We start from the raw sequence: 20,720 nt of genomic DNA, 5'->3' as shown, positions 1-20,720 counted from the left end.
CAGTTTCTCTTTTTTTCCTAATTCTCTTCTCCTTTAAGTCTTTCTGTTCCTCCTCTTTTCTCTTCTTTTCTCTTCTTTCTTTTTTCTTTATTCTCTTCATTTACTTTCATTTCTACTTTTCTTCCTTCCAAGAACAACATTTATGCACTAACATCATTAGTAAAACAAATAAAAATGTTGAGATGACGTTGAGTATGAATAAGATTAAGAACTTTATAGAGGCATTCTAATGCGAGGAAAGTTATTTGAAATAATTCGGCGAATTAAATCTGATTGCACGTCCATAGATGGCCTAGTTTCTTTATCATATCTTACACACGCAGCCAGTCGAATTTATATCGATACTGTCGAAGTCGAAGATAGTTTATCCACTCGGTGTTGGTGTGGTGTCGGACAATACGTTGATACAGATGTCGATATGTCGTTTGGTATCACCAACATAGTCCATATCGCATTATATTGATTTATATTAGTTTTTGTACTTTCCCTTCGTTTTTCTTCTTTTTCGTTGTCTTTCCTTGTTTCTCGTACTTTCCTTTATCTTTTGTTTTGTCAGGTTTCTTTTCTTATTTCATTTCCCCGATCTCTTCTCACTCAGTCTTCGGTTTACCAGTTTCTTTTTTAAACTGTTTTCATTTCCTGTTCGTTTTCGTTCAGTTTTTCTTTCCATTGTTTTTCTTCTTCTCTTTTGTTTAGTGTGAATGCACCCTTACCACGTGCTGACCCAGCATGACTGGTTTAGAGGATCGGGCAAAAATTATAGAATTTTGAGATTTCCTTCAAAGTTGGGTCCCTGTTTACACATACCTGTTAAAGGATTTAACAAATTGACGGCAGTTTTCTATGGTCTATACTCTTATAGACCATAAAATGACGTAAAAAATGTTCAAAACTCAAGTGGAACCACGAGCCGCAGGCGAGTGGGTTCACTGCCAAGTTTTGGACAATTTATGGCGTCATTTTATGGTCTATGAGTGTATAGACCATAGAAAACTGCCGTCGATTTGTCGTTTACAATAACATGGAAAAAGTACGAGCGGAATTGGCTATTTTTTTTCGTTGAGAAAGCGCGTGCGTTACATCTGAGGTCATTTTTATTGGCTGTACTCTTATAGACAATAGCTACGAGGCAATCAGCGCGCGGGAATTTGGACAGTTATTGTAAAAAATCGATAGGGTAAGACATTACTGTCACTATCTACCACCGTGAAACAGCAGTAGATCTGCACCCTTCAAAAGCTTTTTTTCCCCCATTGGATCCTGATAACATTCGGCTGCATTGTTTTTTAGGGCAAGGAGTATTGTTCGTTCTTTTGTCTTCTCGACCGACCATGTAAGACATTGTAAACAGTACAGGTCGCCTTATTGTGAGGGTGTAGATGGGGTTAATTGATAGCTGAGAAAGGGCCGGAAGTTTAACTGATGGCCGAGATTCCAGTACCCCATCCAGACCCTCTATTGTCACACCTGGCCTCTAAACTAGCTTATTACTAAAACGGAAGGTGGGAAGGTGTTCAGAACCTAATCAACATCGGGGACTGATGAAGCCTCACAGTAACAGAAAGCGTACCTGAAGTATATTGTTGTCTAATTTGATATCTCCTCGCGAAACGTGGATATGGCAACGTGCAGAGGAGAGGGGAGCGGAGGAGGAGGAGAGAAATGGTCCTCTGGGTCTGTTAAGTAGTTGGGGAAGGGAGCAACTGGGCTCCTGGCTCCGCATAACAGTTGTGAGCTGTGATTTGGCATGAATCCAACTTTATATTTGCCGCGAGATCACTGCGATGTGATTTGGAGGTCGCCATCCAAAATTACCTGAATGATCATAACTGGACTTTGTACCTATCAAACGTGTTAAAGATACCCTCAGTTCACTCTTAAAGGTTGTTTACCCAGGCGGCTTTTGATCCTACAAATTCTATTAAACAACGTTTACAATATGCTTTCTTTTATATAATTTTTAAATTATAATGTCGCGTTGACTTAAACAGCTTTAATAATTATTGTCTGTGGTTTTTTTTTTCGAAAAAACTACAAACACCTAAAACCACTGCGTACGACATTGCATTTCTAGTTTTCAAAACAAGTAGGAAAATCGATTAAAGTGAACTAAATTTCAACCACGAAGAACTATTTCGGGTGTTCTTAAAAGTTTTCCCTTTCTTAGGCACAGAATTACTGTAACCAGAGAAGAAATGACAATTTTGTGGTCTTTCTTCAAATAGCAACATTGTCATGACGAGAAAATTTGTGACGACACAAACTACTGTCTGTTTCTTGAAGTTACTTGCTAAACACCGTGAAGACAGTTCTCCTTGTTGACCCGGTTGCTGAACACACTGAGCGAAGACATCCTCTGCAAATGCGAGGATTTTATCATTTTCAGGCCCTCTGGATCTAAGGCGTCCAAACCTCACACCAAAGGCTTCCTCACACCGTAGGTGTTGAGGTCCTGGCACACCTCTATTATCTGATGGTCGCTGAAGGTCGCCAAAGATTTGGAGTTCTTTTTCTTGAGGTTTTTGTTGACTTTTTCCGCTATAAGAGAAAACCAACTTTCTCCTTATTTGAACTAGATGCCGATTCCTCTTTTTTTAGAACCTTCAAGAGTTCTTTGTTCAATTCTTTTCCAACATCACGCGCAGTCTGGCGAAGAACAAGATAAAAACAATTTTATTTAGAACAAAAAGTTAAAATCAGCATTCGCCTTCCATAGGAACAAATTCAGGGGTTTTTATAAGGTTACAACAAATACTCAAAAGCAGAAAGAAACATGTTTTGACGGATTGTACAACAACAATGATGACCAAATCTATCACCACGTTAAACACAACCATCAACTTATTATCCCTCAGGTCTGACCACCAACAAGACATACATAGACTTGCTGGCTTGAAAAATGAGGTTGACAATGGCAAGGACAACAATGTTATTTAATAATCATATAGTCAACATGGAATTCTTATCATATGCTAATAAACCGTTAAAAATGCGAAATACAAAATTAGTGATATTGACTTATTAAAGGCAAATAAAATTACTGCTCCAACCTCAATCATCTCAAATATAGAATCTGGATCCAGGGCCCCACTGCCAACCTTCTGCATTGCACAGATCTTGTTGTCACCATTCACTGATACCAGCAGCTGAGCCACACTGCAGGCGTCCTCTTGACGACTGGCGTCCACCACATGACGATGACCAATCTGAAACCAAAAAAAAGTATAATAATAATAATGATGATGATGATGATGATGATGATGATGATAACAACATTAATATAATATTCTTAATTATCCAATCAAAAGCGCACAAGAGGGATATATGACTTGCCTCCACCCAGAAGCCTGCCATTTCAGAGCACACCAATAAGACTGGCCACTTTGGAATGAGATGAAGTTTATTGATTGAGACTTACATTGGTACACATGCAGGGTCAAGGAAGTCATCCACATCAGGCTACACACTAACAACATCAACAGGGATAACGTAGCCTGCATAGCTGGTGGTTTTGTTGGGGTTCGGTGGCCAGCATCAGAGTTTCGAAAATGAGCAGCAAAGCTGCAAGAAGAACAGTTCTGACTGTTCTCAAGGCTTTGTCGCGGGCCACCACACTGCAAGAAAACCACTGGCTACAGGGCTAGGATAATAGAATAGAAATTACGGATAACTGAATACTAACAATCAAGAAACACAACAGGAGATCGGAGCATTATTGTGGACAGATGAGGAGATAGTTTCTTCCTGAACAGTGAGGATTGAAATCAGCCAATCACAGCCAACCTTAGTGATATAAATGCTAAAGCATGATCAGTCGACCTCGCTGTCTGATGAAGACTAGCAGTAAGTAGTGGAAATGCCGCGATCTACAACTTAAATGAGACAATATTGTGAGACAAACAATTATTTTATTTATTATCTCGGTATACTGCTATTACGTTGCCTAAAACTACAAAACATTTTAAGAGGCTGTGATTGACACTTAAGCTTGAGATTGGGAATCTGATTGTTATGATAATGACTCTATACACAGACCCTTTACTCTATACCTTGCTCAAAGTGACAGTTACAGGAAGTGAAGTCACGTCCAGCCTTCTGCAGTCATGTGGGTCATCTGATATCTCTAGTTCCACATCTCCTTCATCTGTTGAAACTGTAACATTTGGAATTCTAAGAAAAAAAATGTTTGAGTGAGTTTGATTAAATGACTTGAACCGTTTGTTTCAGTAAAAAAGAGTACCTGGTGTTGAAAAGAGCTGCTTTAACTGCCAGAGACAATGAATCAAACAAGTTTCCTCCACACTCCAACACCTAACAGAACAAAACTCTCAATTTAGCACAACATTTCACAACAAACAGGTTGATGAAAACAATAATAATAAAGGTGATACTTATTAAATACCATACCCTTTCTATCAAGTAAGAAGCAAGAGGATGAGGATTCATTTTGTTAAATATGAAAAACAGTTTTAATTAGTGAACCTTCACATACATGTAAGAAGACTATCAGTGATTCTAAGAGTAAAATACCAGAAACCAACAACCTTTCCCTGCTTGCGGAGGTCTCTTTTCCGTTGTATTCACTGAACTGACAGGCGCGAGGAAAAGAGACCTCTGTCCTGGATCGAAACGGACTTTGATTCAACCGACGTCTGTAGTCATGGATGACGCTTACAAAATGCATGCTCCCGGCTGTATTGTTTGCTGACTGTGACTTGAGCCCATTGTCTCTCTTGCATTCATTTACAGTTACTCCGCTGTCATTTAGTGAGCCCACATAGTAACATGGCATCACATGACAGTTTGGTTGCTAGGTAACCGTGGCAAGTGCTCAGCATAGTCCGTTTTGACCCAGGGCAGACAGACGTCCCTTTTCCTTGCGCCCCTCAGCGATTAAAATGGAAAAGAGGCCTCTGCTAGCAAGGTACAACAACCTGTGAACTGATCCAGATGGTTCAGAAAAGCCATTACATGCCACATCAGCCCTAATTGAATGATGATGCATGCAGTTCTAACAGGCTCCTACAAAATCTTACTGGATAAAGTAGGATCCTACAGATTGCCTTACCAAAGCATCAATATATAAAACCCAGCACTGCTTTCCAGGGAGAATACTCAGAGACTCCAGATCAACGGCAGACTTGTGATTATAGGCTCTTTCTAATGTCTTTGCCAGCATGGATCCCAGTTCTTCTCCTCCTCTCCCCTCAAACTCAGGAGAAGCATTTGCTGAGCTGAGGAAAGAACATCGCAAAAAATGAATTCAATGTTCACTCACAATAATTATGTTATAGTAATTGTACAGAATAACACACCCAATGGTCACTTCTTTGAACAAAAACCTACTTGATTGAATTAATTGGTTTGTCCAATAAGGTAAATTTTATGCCAAGTCAGATGAGATTGCTCAAGCATAGTGGCATTATGAGTGCCAGTGATAGACCCTGGTTACAAGGAAAAATTCAACTTTCAAGTTTGACTTCACCTTAACTGCATAACAGGATAGAGTAAGGGAGTGTTTACATGTGAAAACTTGCATGGGTGCAAGTTTCATACCTGTATGATATATTTACACGAAGGGATGAGATTCCATTCCATGTTTACATGATTGAAGAGACACTTCATGCCGGATAACGTGTTTAAGGACGGTGTCTACTATTGTTACTGCGCATACGTTCTGTGCATCTCGAGATACTCGGGTTTCCTATGGGTGGTGCCTGCTAATACAGGAATATTTTTGCGCGGTTTAAAACTATGCGGAGAAAGCAGAACTTAGCAAACGCTTTTGGCATCTCGAAAGAAAATTGGGGGTAGCCATGCATTTTTCAGAGATAATTAAGCTTCAATTTAGGAAAAAATCCCATACATTGCTTCATATTTTGGCGCTTTTTAGAGATATTATTGCTCAATTTTCTCTGAAAAATGGGTGGCTACCCCCAATTTTCGTTTTGGATTCCTATAGGCCTTCCTAAGATCTGCTTTTCCCGCATAGTCTTAAACCGCACAAAAATACTTCGGTATTAGTAGGCACCGTCCTTAAATAAACAAATTTGTGATTGTCATGCTATCTTGGATTGGATGTTGAAAATAATTATTTATGCATGCACTACCCGATCCAGACGCCCAGGAGAGTGATTTTACGCCAGGACAAAAAGCCCTACTGCCTTTACAATAAGGATATGTTCCTCCAATGTTTTATCCACTGCTTTGCACTTCATTTGCAATAAAAACCTATGATTATCCATGGGCAAGATTTCAATTTTAATCACAAAACGAAGTGCAAAGCAGTGGATAAAACACTGGAAAACAGTCATTTCCTGAAGGAGATTCATGGCCACATGCAAAATTGAGGTAAAACAATAAAAAAACAATCTGAAATGCACCACAGATGGGTTATGCACAAAGCCCTTCAATTTTGCTCCCTCTCAAACCATGTAAATTACCCATTATTGAGAAGTCTCTGTAATATGAACCCATAAAAAAGAGACAGTTTTTAAACTGTCTCTTTAAAAATTACCATTATATGTATATAAAAAAATTATAAATTAAAGTGGTCTCAAAGAGCAAAATGTCATACCAGTCAACAAAGAATTCAATGTATCCCTGGTTTGGTGTCTGCAGACGAGGTTCTCCTATTTCTGCTTTGACTCCAACCAAAATATCTGTTTTGGACTTGAAAATAAAACCAAAAGTATCTTGGTCAATCAACCAGGATTGTATCAATCAGATAGCAGTAATTTAATTACTCATCACAAAAGTGGGTAATGTTATGTTTGACCACGAAACAGGGATTCACACCATCCTCTTTAAAATAGACATGGAAGACAGACTGTGTCATACACTGTACATCATTGTTAAATATATATGAAGGTGCCTACATTACAGTGGCCGTGTTGATGTGAATTGTGGGCTCTCTAAGGGCCTCCACAGAAAAGGCAAATTGTTTTTGACGACTATTTTCAATTGACAAGTTAATTGAATTGACAACTATTAGTGTTCGGGAATGCGTTTCCACACACTTGATTCACACGAGAGATGTTTTATCATTGATAACATTTTGTTATCAACAACTAAAAAGCTATAGATAACAGTTTGCTCATCTGTGGAGGCTCTAATACCAAATGAACTGACTATAGTAAGTTGTAGCCTGCGAGCAAGCTCTCTTGGGGGTGGGGGCGGGAGGGGGAAAGAGGAGAGAGCTTGCAACGATGTCTCAGGAATTTAAATGCCGCCCCCAATACTCCCGCAGCTCCCTGCTGTCCTAGCTGTCAGAATTTGGCCAATCAGCGCAAACCGGGAACGATAGCCAACGTAAACAAATGTGAAAGGTACAATGTTATCAGATACACCTCGAAAGAAGTAAATCCTTGCTGACAAAAACTATAGTTTCTCTGATCGAGTATGCCTACCGAGTGAGACAAAAATCAGAAAATTTAGTGAAGGATTTTACTTAAGGACGGTGCCTACTAATACCGAAGTATTTTTGTGTGGTTTATAACTATGCGGGAAAAGCAGATCTTTGCAAGGCTTACTGGAATCCAAAAAGAAAATTGGGGGAAACCACGCATTTTTCAGAGATAATTAAGCAACAATATTGCTAAAAAGCGCCAAAATATGAAGCAATGTATGGGATTTTTTCCTAAATTGAAGCTTGATTATCTCTGAAAAATGCATGGTTACCCCCAATTTTCTTTTGAGATACCAAAAGCATTTGCTAAGTTCTGCTTTCTCCATGTACTTTTAAGCCGCGCAAAAATATTCCTGTATTAGTAGGCCCCACACATAGGAAACCCGAGTATCTTGAGATGCGCAGAACGTATGCGCAGTAACAATAGTAGGCACCGTCCTTAATTTTGAGTACACTAAAAGCCGATTGACCAAAAGGTTGAGGTCACAAATGTCGTCCCAAGGGTCAAGCAAATCTTGCCGACTGCAGTGTCAACGCCACAAAACTACTGGACATAAAAAAATGTCGAAAACTTGACACAGTCCGGCCAGGGAAAAAAGAAGCAGTGCAAGGAAATCGGAAGGATCTCAATTTTGCAGCCGGGTCTCTGAGAATGAGGACGCAATTCTCAATATCGACAATGTGGTTTCATTGGAACACTCAACTCGTGTGAAATTTGTGATGTTGTGAACGAGTAGCAAAGCAGACGTGACAGTGCCAGATCAAAAGGAAATCATTGCGCTTCTAAAGAACGTTGCTCTGAAAAAACTGGCAGTTCGCTGCGAACGCCGTACCGAAGCACTTGGAATTGAGGCAATATATTCAGAAAGCTTTAATTTGTGGCATAAGCTGAAAGATGTTCATATTTTTTTCGGCTGAGCCAAACCCCAAACAAAAGCTTAAATTTGGCCGACCTTGACTCTCCATCTGAAATATCGGCAATCGAAGCGGAAGGCATCCCCATTCTTCTTGCTTCTGCGATCAAGTAATCGATAATGATACTTTGCAATGAGCAAACAACTAACATTGTTTGATGTTAGACTTTAGACTTTCAATTGCTGCAAAAGGTTGAAATATCAAACTTGTCCCAAATCTCGTAGGTAAAACTGCAAGAACATCGCTACTTTGAAGTAAAGCATTGGCAGCTTGACTTTGCTCAGGTTTTAATTCCAGAGAAAACCTAAGTTATTTAGAGAAATTCTCGCAACTTTCACAAATAGAAACTCCGCCACCATTTTTGTGTTGTCAACACGATGCACGCGAAGAGCAATGACGTAAGCACCAAATTCAATATCCACCAATCAGCATTTTGCGTTGAAAAATTCAACGCAGAAATGAAAATTCCTAAGACATCGTTGCAAGCTCTCTCCTACTTTCCCCCTCCCGCCCCCATCCCCAAGAGAGCTGGCTAAGTAAGGAGGTGAAGGGGTTATAAAAGTCTCTTTAGTGATGGGAGCCAGTTTACACAAATTTTAGTCCCTGGAGCCATGTGACCTGTCTGTTATATGGGAGTGTGAATACTGAAGATACCCATTAAATTTTTTTTGGAAGGTAAAATTGATTGGCCAAGGGGCAGCAAAGGAACACAGGCTTCTAACAAACAGACGCTTGTAGGCATAAGGGTAATATGACTCCCCTAAAAACGATTGTGTGGGAGGCCATTAACATAAAGTGAAGATCTTACTTAGACTTTGGTAGGTAAAATGTGATTGGCTAAGCGATGGCAAAGGAATGCTGAACTCCAGTAAGCAGGTATTTGTGGGGAGAAGGGTAATAAGAATCCTCTAAAAACGACTGCATGGGAGGCTATCTTACAGCCCAGGGCGTATTCCCTGTACGTCCCATGCCAAAGATACGCAAAGAGTTTCGAACTTCTACGCCAAGTATCCACCAAAGTGCCTATGCCAGGGAAATGATGTGCAGACCGCCATCACAAGCTCATCCCCCCAGTCTCCCCGCTCCCTTACCTGTATTCACTGGGAGAGATGATCCTGGATTTTTTTGCACAACAACATTTCATTATCTACTAGTGTATCTTCTTCCTTATGGATATGTATAAAAATTGACTATTCTTCCAGTTTACCATAATAACAACAATATTGTAGTAAGGGGCACAATATTAGTTAACCTAGATGTGCCCCCCCCCCCCCCCCACCTTCTCTTTATTAATATATTCATTTACAAAATGAATGTTAATACAATGCAATTATTATGTGCTAAGTGGAATACTCAAAAACACTCATTTGAAAGGCATAAGTTTTCAAAAGCCAAGGTCATTTTTCTACGCCCGTCACTACCTCAAAGATCTTCGGCGTAACCTACATAAAATACAGCCTGGCTTACAGCTCATGCATTTATATAATACAGCTGAAAAATATGTGAATTTCATGTCTCATACCAAGCGAAGTCTCGCAGATCCACTCGTGTTTGACACGATTCCAGTTTCTACCTCAAAATGTCTATAATCCTGACATGACCTTCCATCTGAACGGAAATCTTGTTCAATTCCACCAGCTATAAACGTTCGCTCAAACACAGAGCGCATGGCGTCCGCCATGTTGATTGAAACTTTGGTAGGTACTTTAAGTAGGGTCATTAAAGTGTATCATAATTATAATAAAATAGCAAAGTGTATCATAATGGTAATGAAATACAGCTAAAAGTGTATAGCCATGAATAGCCATGTATAAACATTTATAGCCGTAATTAGCCATGCATTGCCATGTATAGCCTAGTATAGACGTGTATAGCCGTGTATAGCCATGTATAGCCATGTATAGCCGTGTATTGCCGTGTATTGTCATGTATAGCCATATATAGCCATGTATTGAGATGTATTGCCAAGTATTGTCATGTATAGCCATGTATAGCCATGTAGAGCCGTGTTTCGCCATGTATTGCCATGTATAGCCGTGTATAGCCATGTATAGCCATGTATAGCCGTGTATTGCCATATATTGCCATGTATAGCCATGTATAGCCACGTAGAGCCATGTATAGCCATGTATTGGCATGTATAGCCATGTATAGCCATGTATAGCCATGTATAGCCGTGTATAGCCATGTATTGCCATGTAAACCCGCGTATAGCGATGTATAACCGTGTATTGCCATGTATTGCCATGTATAGCCATGTGCAGCCATGTATAGCCATGCATTGACATGTATTGCCATGTATAGCCGTGTATTGCCATGTATAGCCATGTATTGCCATGTATAGCCATATATAACCGTATATAACGATTTATAGCCATATATTATCATGTATGGCCGTAAATAGCAATGTATAGCTATGGATAGCCATGTATAGCCGTGTATAGCCGTGTATAGCCGTGTATAGCCATGTATAGCCGTGTATTACCATTTATTGCCATGCATAGCCATGTGTAGCCATGTATAGCCATGTATTGACATGTATAGCAATATAGCCATGTATAGAAGTGTATAGCCATGTATTGCCGTGTATAGCCGTGTACTGCCATGTATTGCCATGTATAGCCGTGTATAGCCTGTATAGCCGTGTATTACCATTTATTGCCATGTATAGCCATGTGTAGCCATGTATAGCCATGTAATGACATGTATAGCCATGTAGAGCCGCATATAGCCATGTATTGCCATGAATAACCGTGTATAGCCATGTATGGCCGTGTATTGCCATGTATTGCCATGTATAGCCATGTATATCCAAGTATTGCCATGTATAGCCATGTATAGCCGTGTATTGCCATGTATAGCCATGTATAGCCATGTAAAGCCGTGTATAGCCATGTATTGCCATGTTTTGCCGCGTATAGCCGTGTATAGCCATGTATAGCCATGTGTAGCCATGTATAGCCATGTATTGCCAAGTATTCCCATGTATAGCCATGTATTGCCATGTATAGCGGTGTATAGCCATGTATAGCCATGTATAGCCGCGTATCAGGACGTGTATAGCCATATATAGCCATGTATAGCCGTGTATAGCTATGTATAGCCGTGTATAGCCATGAATGGCCATGTATAGCCGCGTATAGACGTGTATAGCCGTGTATTGCCATGTATTGTCATTTATAGCCATATATAGCCATGTATTGACATGTATTGCCATGTATAGCCATGTGTAGCCGTGTATAGCCATGTATTGCCAAGTATTGCCATGTATAGCCATGTATTGCCATGTATAGCCATGTATAGCCGTGTATTGCCATGTATAGCCATGTATAGCCATGTATAACCGTGTATAGCCGTGTATAGCCATGTATTGCCAAGTATTGCCATGTATAGCCATGTATAGCCGTGTATTGCCATGTATAGCCATGTATAGCCATGTATTGCTATGTATTGCCATGTATAGCCGCGTATAGCCGTGTATAGCCATGTATAGCCATCTATTGACATGTATTGTCATGTAGAGCCATGTGTAGCCATGTATAGCCATGTATTGACATGTGTAGCAATATAGCCATGTATAGATGTGTATAGCCATGTATTGCAGTGTATAGCCGTGTACTGCCATGTATTGCCATGTATAGCCATATATGGCCATGTATAGCCATTTATAGCCGTGTATAGCCATGTACAGCCGTGTATTACCATTTATTGCCATGTATAGCCATGTAATGACATGTATAGCCATGTAGAGCCGCATATAGTCATGTATTGCCAAGTATTCCCATGTATAGCCGCGTATCAGGACGTGTATAGCCATGTATACCCATGTATTGCCATATATTGTCATGTATAGCCATGTATAGCCCTGTATTGCCATGTATAGCCATGTGTAGCCATGTATAGCCATGTATTGCCATGTATAGCCGTGTATAGCTATGTATAGCCGTGTAAAGCCATGTATTGCCATGTATAGCCATGTATTGCCATGTATAGCCATATATAGCCGTGTATAGCGACTTACAGCTATGTATTATTATGTGTAGCCGTGTATAGACATGCATAGCCATGGATAGCAATGGATAGCCATGTATTTTCATGGATAGCCATGTATAGTCGTGTATAGCCATAGATAGCCGTGTATTACCATTTATTGCCATGTATAGCCATGTGTAGCCATGTATAGCCATGTATTGACATGTATAGCCATGTATAGCCGTTTATAGCCGTGTATAGCCGTACATTGCCATGTATTGCCATTGATAGCAATGGATAGCCATATATTTCCATGGATAGCCACGTATAGCCGTGTATAGCCATGTATAGCCGTGTATTACCATTTATTGCCATGTATAGCCATGTGTAGCCATGTATAGCCATGTATTGACTGTATAGCCATGTATAGTCATGTATAGCCATGTATAGCCATGTATTGCCATGTATTGCCATGTATAGCCGTGTAGAGCCGTTTAGAGCCATGTATAGCCGTGTATTGCCATGTATTGCCATGTGTAGCCATGTGTAGCCATGTATAACCATGTATGGACATGTATTGCCATGTATAGCCATGTATTGCCATGTATAGCCGTATATAGCCACGTATAGCCATGTATTATCGTGTATAGCCATATATAGCCATGGATAGCCATGGATAGCCATGTATTTCCATGTATTGCCATGTTTAGCTGTAGATAGCCGTTTATAGCTATGTATTGCCATGTTTAGCCGATCGGCCAGTAAGTATATTTGTGTTGGCGGTAAGGTCTATTAAAATTAAATCTTTTACGTTTATTCTTTAGAATCTAAAGCAAAGTAGTTTTCAGTTATTTCTTTTTCTCCTTTTTCTGTGAATCGAGATAACCAGGGTTTCTTTCTACAGTGTAAAAAGAGTCTCGTGCGAACTCTTCAATTCAACTTATCAAACAAAGTTAACTTACTTTTACGGGTGTCATTTTGCGACGTTCACTCCTAGTTCAAGTTCAAGTTCAAGTTCAAGTTTTATTTAGTTTTTCAAACGTTACTTACAAATGAACACCGCGTGCAAATAGCGAGCTAATCTAGGCAGGCGGTGTTAAGTCCTAGAGAGAATGCAGAAGGCGGTTTTAAGGGCTTAAGGACATACATAAACGAATTACTATTTGAAGGCGTTAAAAAAGTCAGTTTTGAATACATTATTTGTCAAAAGAGTAAAAAGTAATGTAAAGTGAAGAAAAAAAAATATTTTTTATGATTGAGTTATAGTTAAAATGACTTTTTTATTTCAGAGATAAGAGCGCTAATGTCAGCATAACTGTCATGTAATGTCGGCACATGTTATAAATGTAAGGAGGCAAATATGGATCCTCGGGCTTGAAAGGGTGGGTCCATATGCCATCGCTCTTCAGAGCAGCAACAATAAGTTTATGATCCGAAAGAATCTTATTGGACAAGAAGTACTCTCTGCAAAACCAATGAAAAAATCTCTAGTTAGGTTCAGTACTAGGGTGTTCAAATGCCTCTCTTTCGTTTTTGCGGCGAAGCAAACGAAATTCGAAGCGTTTGGACGCCATATAAAAGATTCCTATTCATGATTAATAAGAACCTGTATCCGTATTTACAATTAACTATTTACAATACCTCAACATGCTCATGTATGAAATACAACAAAAATATACTTACTGGCCGATCGGCTAAACGTGGCAATACATGGCTATAAACGGCTTTCTATACATGGAAATACATGGCTAACCATGGCTATCCATGGGCATACACGGCTATACATGGCTATACATAGCTATCCATGGTAATACATGGAAATACATGGCCATCCATGGCTATACACGGCTATACATGATAATACATGGCTATAGGTGGCTATATGCGGCTATACATGGCAATACATGGCTCTACATGGCAATACATTGCTATACATGGCTATACATGGCAAAACACGGTAATATATGGCTATACAGGGCTATACATAACTATACATGGCTATACACGGCTATACATGGCTAAACATGGCTATACATGGCAATACATGGCTATACACGGCTATACATGCCTATAAATGGCTATACGTGGCTATACATGGCCAAACATGGCTATACATGGTAATACACGGCTATACATGGCAATACATGGAAATACATGGCTAAACACGGCTATACACGGCTATACATGATAATACAAGGCTATACGTGGCTATATACGGCTATACAGGGCAATACATGGCTATACATGACAATACACGGCTATATATGGCAATACATGACTATAGACGGCTATAAACGGCAATACATGGCTATAGACGGCTATAGATGGCAACACATGGCAACACATGGCTATGCACGGCTACACATGGCAATACATGGCAATACATGGCTATAAATGGCAATACATCGCTTTCCGTGGCTATACATGGCAATACATGGCTATACAGGGCTATACATGGCTATATACGGATATACATGGCAATGCATGGCTATACATCGCTATACATGCCAATACATGGCAATACATGGGTATACATGGCTATACATGGCAATACACGGCTATACATGGCTATCCACGGCTATACATGGCTATACATAGCTATACATTGCTATACATGGCTATACATGGCTATACACGGATATACATAGCTATACATGGCAATACATGGTAATACACGGCTATACATGGCAATACATGGAAATACATGGCTATACACGGCTATACATGATAATACATGGCTATACGTGGCTATATACGGCTATACATGGCAATACATGACTAGACACGGCTATACACGGCAATACATCGCTATGCACGGCTATTCATGGCTATACACGGCTATGCATGGCAACACATGGCTATAGACGGCTATACACCGCTAGTCATGGCTATACACGGCTATACATGGCAACACATGGCTATACACGGCCATATATGGCAATACATGGCAATACATCGCTTTACGTGGCTATACATGGCAATGCATGGCTTTACACGGCTATAAATGGCTATATACGGATATACATGGCAATACATGGGTATTCATGGCTATACACGACTATAGATGGCTATACACGACTATAGATGGCTATACATGGCTATACACGGCTATACATGGCTATACATTGCTATACACAGCTATACACGGCTATACATGGCTATACATGGCTATATATGGTTATAAACGGCAATAGGTGACAATACACGGCTATACACGGCTATACATGGCTCTACATGGCCATTCATGGCTATACACGGCTGTACATGGCTATACATGGCTATAGATGGCAATACATGGCTATACACGGCTATACATGGGTATACATGGCAATACACGGCTATACATGGCTATATATGGCAATACATGGCTATACACGGCTATACATGGCTATACACGGCTATACACGGCCATACATGGCTATACATGGCTATATATGGCTATACACGGCTATAGGTGGCAATACATGGCTATACACGGCTATACACGGCTATACACGGCTATACATGGCCATACATGGCTACACACGGCTATACATGGCTATACATGACTATAGGTGGCAATACATGGCTATACACGGCTATACATGGCAATACATGGCTATACATGGCTATACATGGCTATATATGGCAATGCACGGCTATACATGACTATATACGGTTATACATGGCAATACATGGCTATACACGGCTATACATGGCAATACATGGCTATACATGGCTATGCATGGCAATACATGGCTATACATGGCAATGCATGGCTTTATACGGCTATAGATGGCAATGCATGGCTATACATTGCTATTCATGGCTATACATGGCTATACATGGCTATACATGGCAATACACGGCTATGCATGGCTATATATGGAAATACACGGCTATACATGGCTATAAACGGCTATATATGGCTATACACGGCTATAGGTGGCAATACATGGCTATACACGGCTATACACGGCTATACACGGCTATACATGGCTATACATGGCTATACATGACTATAGATGGCAATACATGGCTATACACGGCTATACATGGCAATACATGGCTATACATGGCTATATATGGCAATACACGGCTATACATGACTACACACGGTTATACATGGCAATACATGGCTATACACGGCTATACATGGCAATACATGGCTATACATGGCAATGCATGGCTTTATACGGCTATAGATGGCAATGCATGGCTATACATTGCTATTCATGGCTATACACGGCTATACATGGCAATACACGGCTATGCATGGCTATATATGGCAATACACGGCTATACATGGCATATAAGGGTATACATGGCAATACTTCTTATAATTATGATACACTTTAATAACCCTACTTAAAGTACATACCGAAACTTTTTAGATCAGCCGCTGAATCATCGAAGGCGACATTATATTCCCCAGACCCCCAGGTGCATTGCTTTTCATCAAAATAATTGGTCCGGACACCTCTCTCCTCCGCAGAGGCTCCACGTGGAAAAAAGGAGGAGAAAGGAAGGAGAACGGCAGAAATAAAACTTTAAAATATTTCTCTCCCCCAGGCTCTACTCGTTTAATTTCCCTCTCCCAACCAGGGTTTGTAAAGAAGCCTCTGCCCGGACACTGGTGTCAATGCACTTTGGAAGTGTCACGACGCCAATCATTGAGAGTCAGACAGTTAAAAAGATATGGCCTGTGGCTTTTCACATTAGAAATTCTGTAATAAATGGTAAACTTAGCCTACAGCACATTTTGTTTTCTCACCAGTGTAATCCTTGGCGGTGGCATGGGAAGGGACGGGAAATGAGGGGACAAGACGAGAATACGGCAGAACCGCAGATATCGATAGTCCCAGTCAGAAAGGAAATTCAGTGCAGCGTAATTATATGGCTTAAAATCTGATATCCTTCAGGGAAAACTGATGATCTTCAACACAGTCTAACCTAAAATAATCCTTCTGATTCTCGGGCTAGTCACTAATCCAGACAAAAGACAGCCAAACAAGAAGCTGTCACTAAGATTTATTGTGACTATCCTGTCTGGCCGTCCATGAACTTAAAACAGGTACAGTAATAGCTAATTACACCGAGAAAACAATTGCAAAATTGTGCATGACGCTGCTACTGTGTGTGATGATGATGGTGTGTATGCGACATAAACTTTCCGCTGTGAATTGGACATCAGGGGTACGAAAGCGCGCGTTCTACACAAACCGTTATATGGACTACTATTACCGGTCCTATTACATGTTCATTCTCGACCCATAAGTGTTAAGGGTCGCTTTCCATTCATTTAGCCCAAAGTTTGGAGACTTTCCGTGTCAAATTGAAAGGTTTACTTTTTTTTGTTCATTGCTGCAAAAACTACGTTTTCAGTGTCAAACTTGAAATCTCATTGGTAGATCAAAAACCTTTCACGATGGCGCAAGAAGAAAATGGAATGAAATGGAAATTTTGTCCAAATGGAACGGTAATTATTTCCGTTCAAGCCGGTTGGAATGGAAAACTGGAAAACCTCCAAGAGTCACCAGTTTTCTCCAGGAAATTTGCGTTTGACCGGCACGTTCCCGTGATAAGCATTTCACGGAAACGGTTCATCTGAAAGGTTTGACTAAATGGCATGGACTGGTCTCCTGGCTTGACTGCGCAAGTCGCTGTGAGACATGCGCAAAAGGGAAGGATCTGGTGTGGAGAATGGGACCTTTTGAAGCGTCGACTCACGGATTTGGAAACTTTAGAGGTACAATAGAGATTCAAATATAAATTTGATTGTTGAGTTTAGTCATATTTGAATGAGGAGGATTTGCGTCCGTTGAATTGAACTGGTTTAGTGTACATTTATAAACCTTTTTAAACCATTACCGCCTCAAAGGAAATACATATGTCCGTTTAGAACCCTGTACGAACATTAAAACTTCTGGCTCCAGTTGTTCAAAGGCCGGATAACTTTATCCTGTGGATAAGTCACTGTCCGACAGTTTCAATCTGTGCAAAGATTTCAGTATTTCCTTTTCTACAAGCAAATATGCACACTCTAACCACAGTTGAGTTTGGGAGTGTACAAAAACCTTGGACAACGTTTAACGTGAAGTATATTTTAGTCCCTGTATAGCGCCTTATCCAGCGGACAAAGTTGTCCGGCCTTTGAACAACTGGGGCCTGATCTTAACGTAATTTTTGTTATAATTACAAACTGTTTTGCTGGGTAGCGCGCGCGTTAAATGACGCGGGCTTGCACGCGCAAAGCGCGAACTACGAAACAATCAAAAAAGAATTTCGTCACAAACGAATTAAAGGAACAAATCTGACAGAAAGTCCAACACGACTTTAATTCAAGATGGAAAGCGTAGCGTTTTTACTACGCAGTCTGATCGTTATTATTACTTTGTTTATTTGTATCGTGGTTCAAATGAAAGTGTCGATATGGATGGCGCGAAAACTTTGTGCTTATGTTCAGTACATTCAGCGCATATCCGAGGTGTTTGATGCAAATACGGCAGCAATACAGCGTATGGAGCCTGCAGTTATCCCTGGCATCAAGGGTGGTTTCACATTTAAGAATGACGAAAGTAATAAAGTCAAAACAACTGGCCAGAGCAAGAAGAGCAAAAAACCATTCAAAGAAAAGGAAGAGATTGACGCAAACAAGGCAGTAAACAGAGGTACGCTTCCAGTTTGCACCAGTCTTTTGAGCATGAGGCGGAGCGGAGCTGAAGGACGAGATTCAAATATTGACAACTTTCGTAGGCGCGACATGGTTACCCCAAAGTTAAGGCCCAGTCTCTGGCCAGAGAATTCTACTGTTAAGAACGAGAGAGGAATCTGGGGTATTCAGGAGAGAAACAGTGGGAGGATTTTAAATTGTTTTGGCATGGCGTCCCGGCCAGCTAACGACAGTTTTGGTAAGATGTGCAAGGCTTCGCCGATCTCGAATTCTACACGCTACCCACGGTCATTGTATCAGTCAGGTGGTAAGAATCACGAAGGGAATACTTTCAGTCAGGTACAAGACAATGGTGTGATTAGCAAACCTATAAGGATGGAATCACCCCCGGACGAAGAACTCGTAATTATAAGAGATGACAGATTTTCCAAAACGGAGAAATCCACTGCTGCTCCAAGTCCAACATTCTGCCCTGTGCGACTGTGGTCTGTCGACACAGATTGGAAAACAACTAAGGAGGAGCCGTCAACTGGTAACGATGTCACTTGTGCCTCAAAAACCGAGAACAGCGAGTTGAATCCAGGAACCGAAAACACGAAAACCAGTCCCGGGGCCACAACCAATGAGATCAATTCAAAAAGCAACAAAATGGCTTTGTTCTTGATGTTTACGACTGCTGTTTTGAGTGCAGTGATTGACGTAGTGCAGCCCTTTTGTGCTTACGTTGATAGAAAGTGGGATCTGTTCACCGACGCTGTAAAACATACGGACCGAGAATTGATAGCCTCTTGGCTCAGGATCCTTTGGAGTAAGGTTCGCGTGTTGTATCGGGGTACTATCAAATCAGCAATTCGAACAATTTATGGTTTTATTGTAATCGCGTTTGCAGCAGTTAGGTCGGAAATAGCAGGTGTTGCTTTGCGAATTCACTCGGTTTTAGTCTGGCCTCAGCCAGTGACAAGTCAAGAATTACGGGGTTCATCTTCCGAAAAAGACCAGGAAGGACCAGAGAGGACCAGAGAGAAACAGAAAATGAACATTTGCAGTCAGGTACAAAGTCATAGTGGGGCTTGCGACAGAGTTTCCACAACTGTGAAAACCACTCCGGTTGTGCGTTCAGCGCCCTTTCCTGTTCACCTGTGGTCTGTCGATACGAATGAAGAAAGAGTTAAGAAACATTCATCAAACAGCGACAACATTTGCTCTTCGAGAACAGTGAACAACGATAGCATATCGAGAACAGTGAACAAGCTCCAGCATGACTCAAGCACTCGGAGGAGAAAGGAACAGTCAAAATCGTTAGCAAATGCGGTTGAACACACCCCCGTGTCAATACTTTGTAAGGAGGGAGAAGTGAAATTATCGACCAACTGCAGGGTGAAAAAGAAAGTATCTTTCAAAGTAGATGAGCCCGTTAAGACTCATTTGGTTGAAGAGAAGAAGGAGAAGGCGAAGACACCAGCCAAATTAGATTTGCCAGCAAAAACAACATGTAAGACAAAACTTAGGATTATGCCACGCTCAATCCCGCCTTCACATGTGAACGCAGTCGTTCGAGCTAGAGCACGTATTCAAGGAAAGAGTTCACCAAAAGTTGGTATCTCAAACCTGATAATGCCTGCTAAAACCAGAGATGAATCAGAAGTATCCGGCCACACCAGTGACAAAAGATCCTCAGCTGTGGAACAGGATGTTTTCGAAGACATAGGCTATCGTGCGAAGCGGCAGCACATCGAACAGGAGGTGACGTACTCTGACAAGCAACATATGAAC

The 20,720-nt window shown here is 40.7% G+C and overlaps 1 protein-coding gene across 1 annotated transcript; it reads right to left on the bottom strand.

Annotated features, from left to right (window-relative positions):
• Positions 1-1,867: 1,867 nt before the first annotated feature.
• Positions 1,868-16,722, bottom strand: LOC146480653 (exosome complex component RRP42-like). Its single transcript, XM_085109832.1, has 8 exons — positions 16,665-16,722; positions 9,846-10,019; positions 6,578-6,672; positions 5,069-5,234; positions 4,241-4,311; positions 4,050-4,170; positions 3,051-3,206; positions 1,868-2,646 (listed from the first exon to the last, which is right to left on the bottom strand). The coding sequence occupies exons 2-8, from the start codon at positions 10,002-10,004 to the stop codon at positions 2,539-2,541; spliced, it is 876 nt and encodes a 291-aa protein (XP_084965958.1). The 5' UTR covers positions 10,005-10,019; positions 16,665-16,722; the 3' UTR covers positions 1,868-2,538.
• Positions 16,723-20,720: the final 3,998 nt, after the last annotated feature.

Source organism: Pavona decussata, unplaced genomic scaffold (assembly GCF_977016875.1).
Source record: "Pavona decussata unplaced genomic scaffold, jaPavDecu1.1 SCAFFOLD_53, whole genome shotgun sequence".
Lineage (NCBI taxonomy): Eukaryota > Metazoa > Cnidaria > Anthozoa > Scleractinia > Agariciidae > Pavona > Pavona decussata.
The sequence above is the reverse complement of the archived record's forward strand: the minus strand, read 5'-3'. Positions and strand labels throughout refer to the sequence as shown.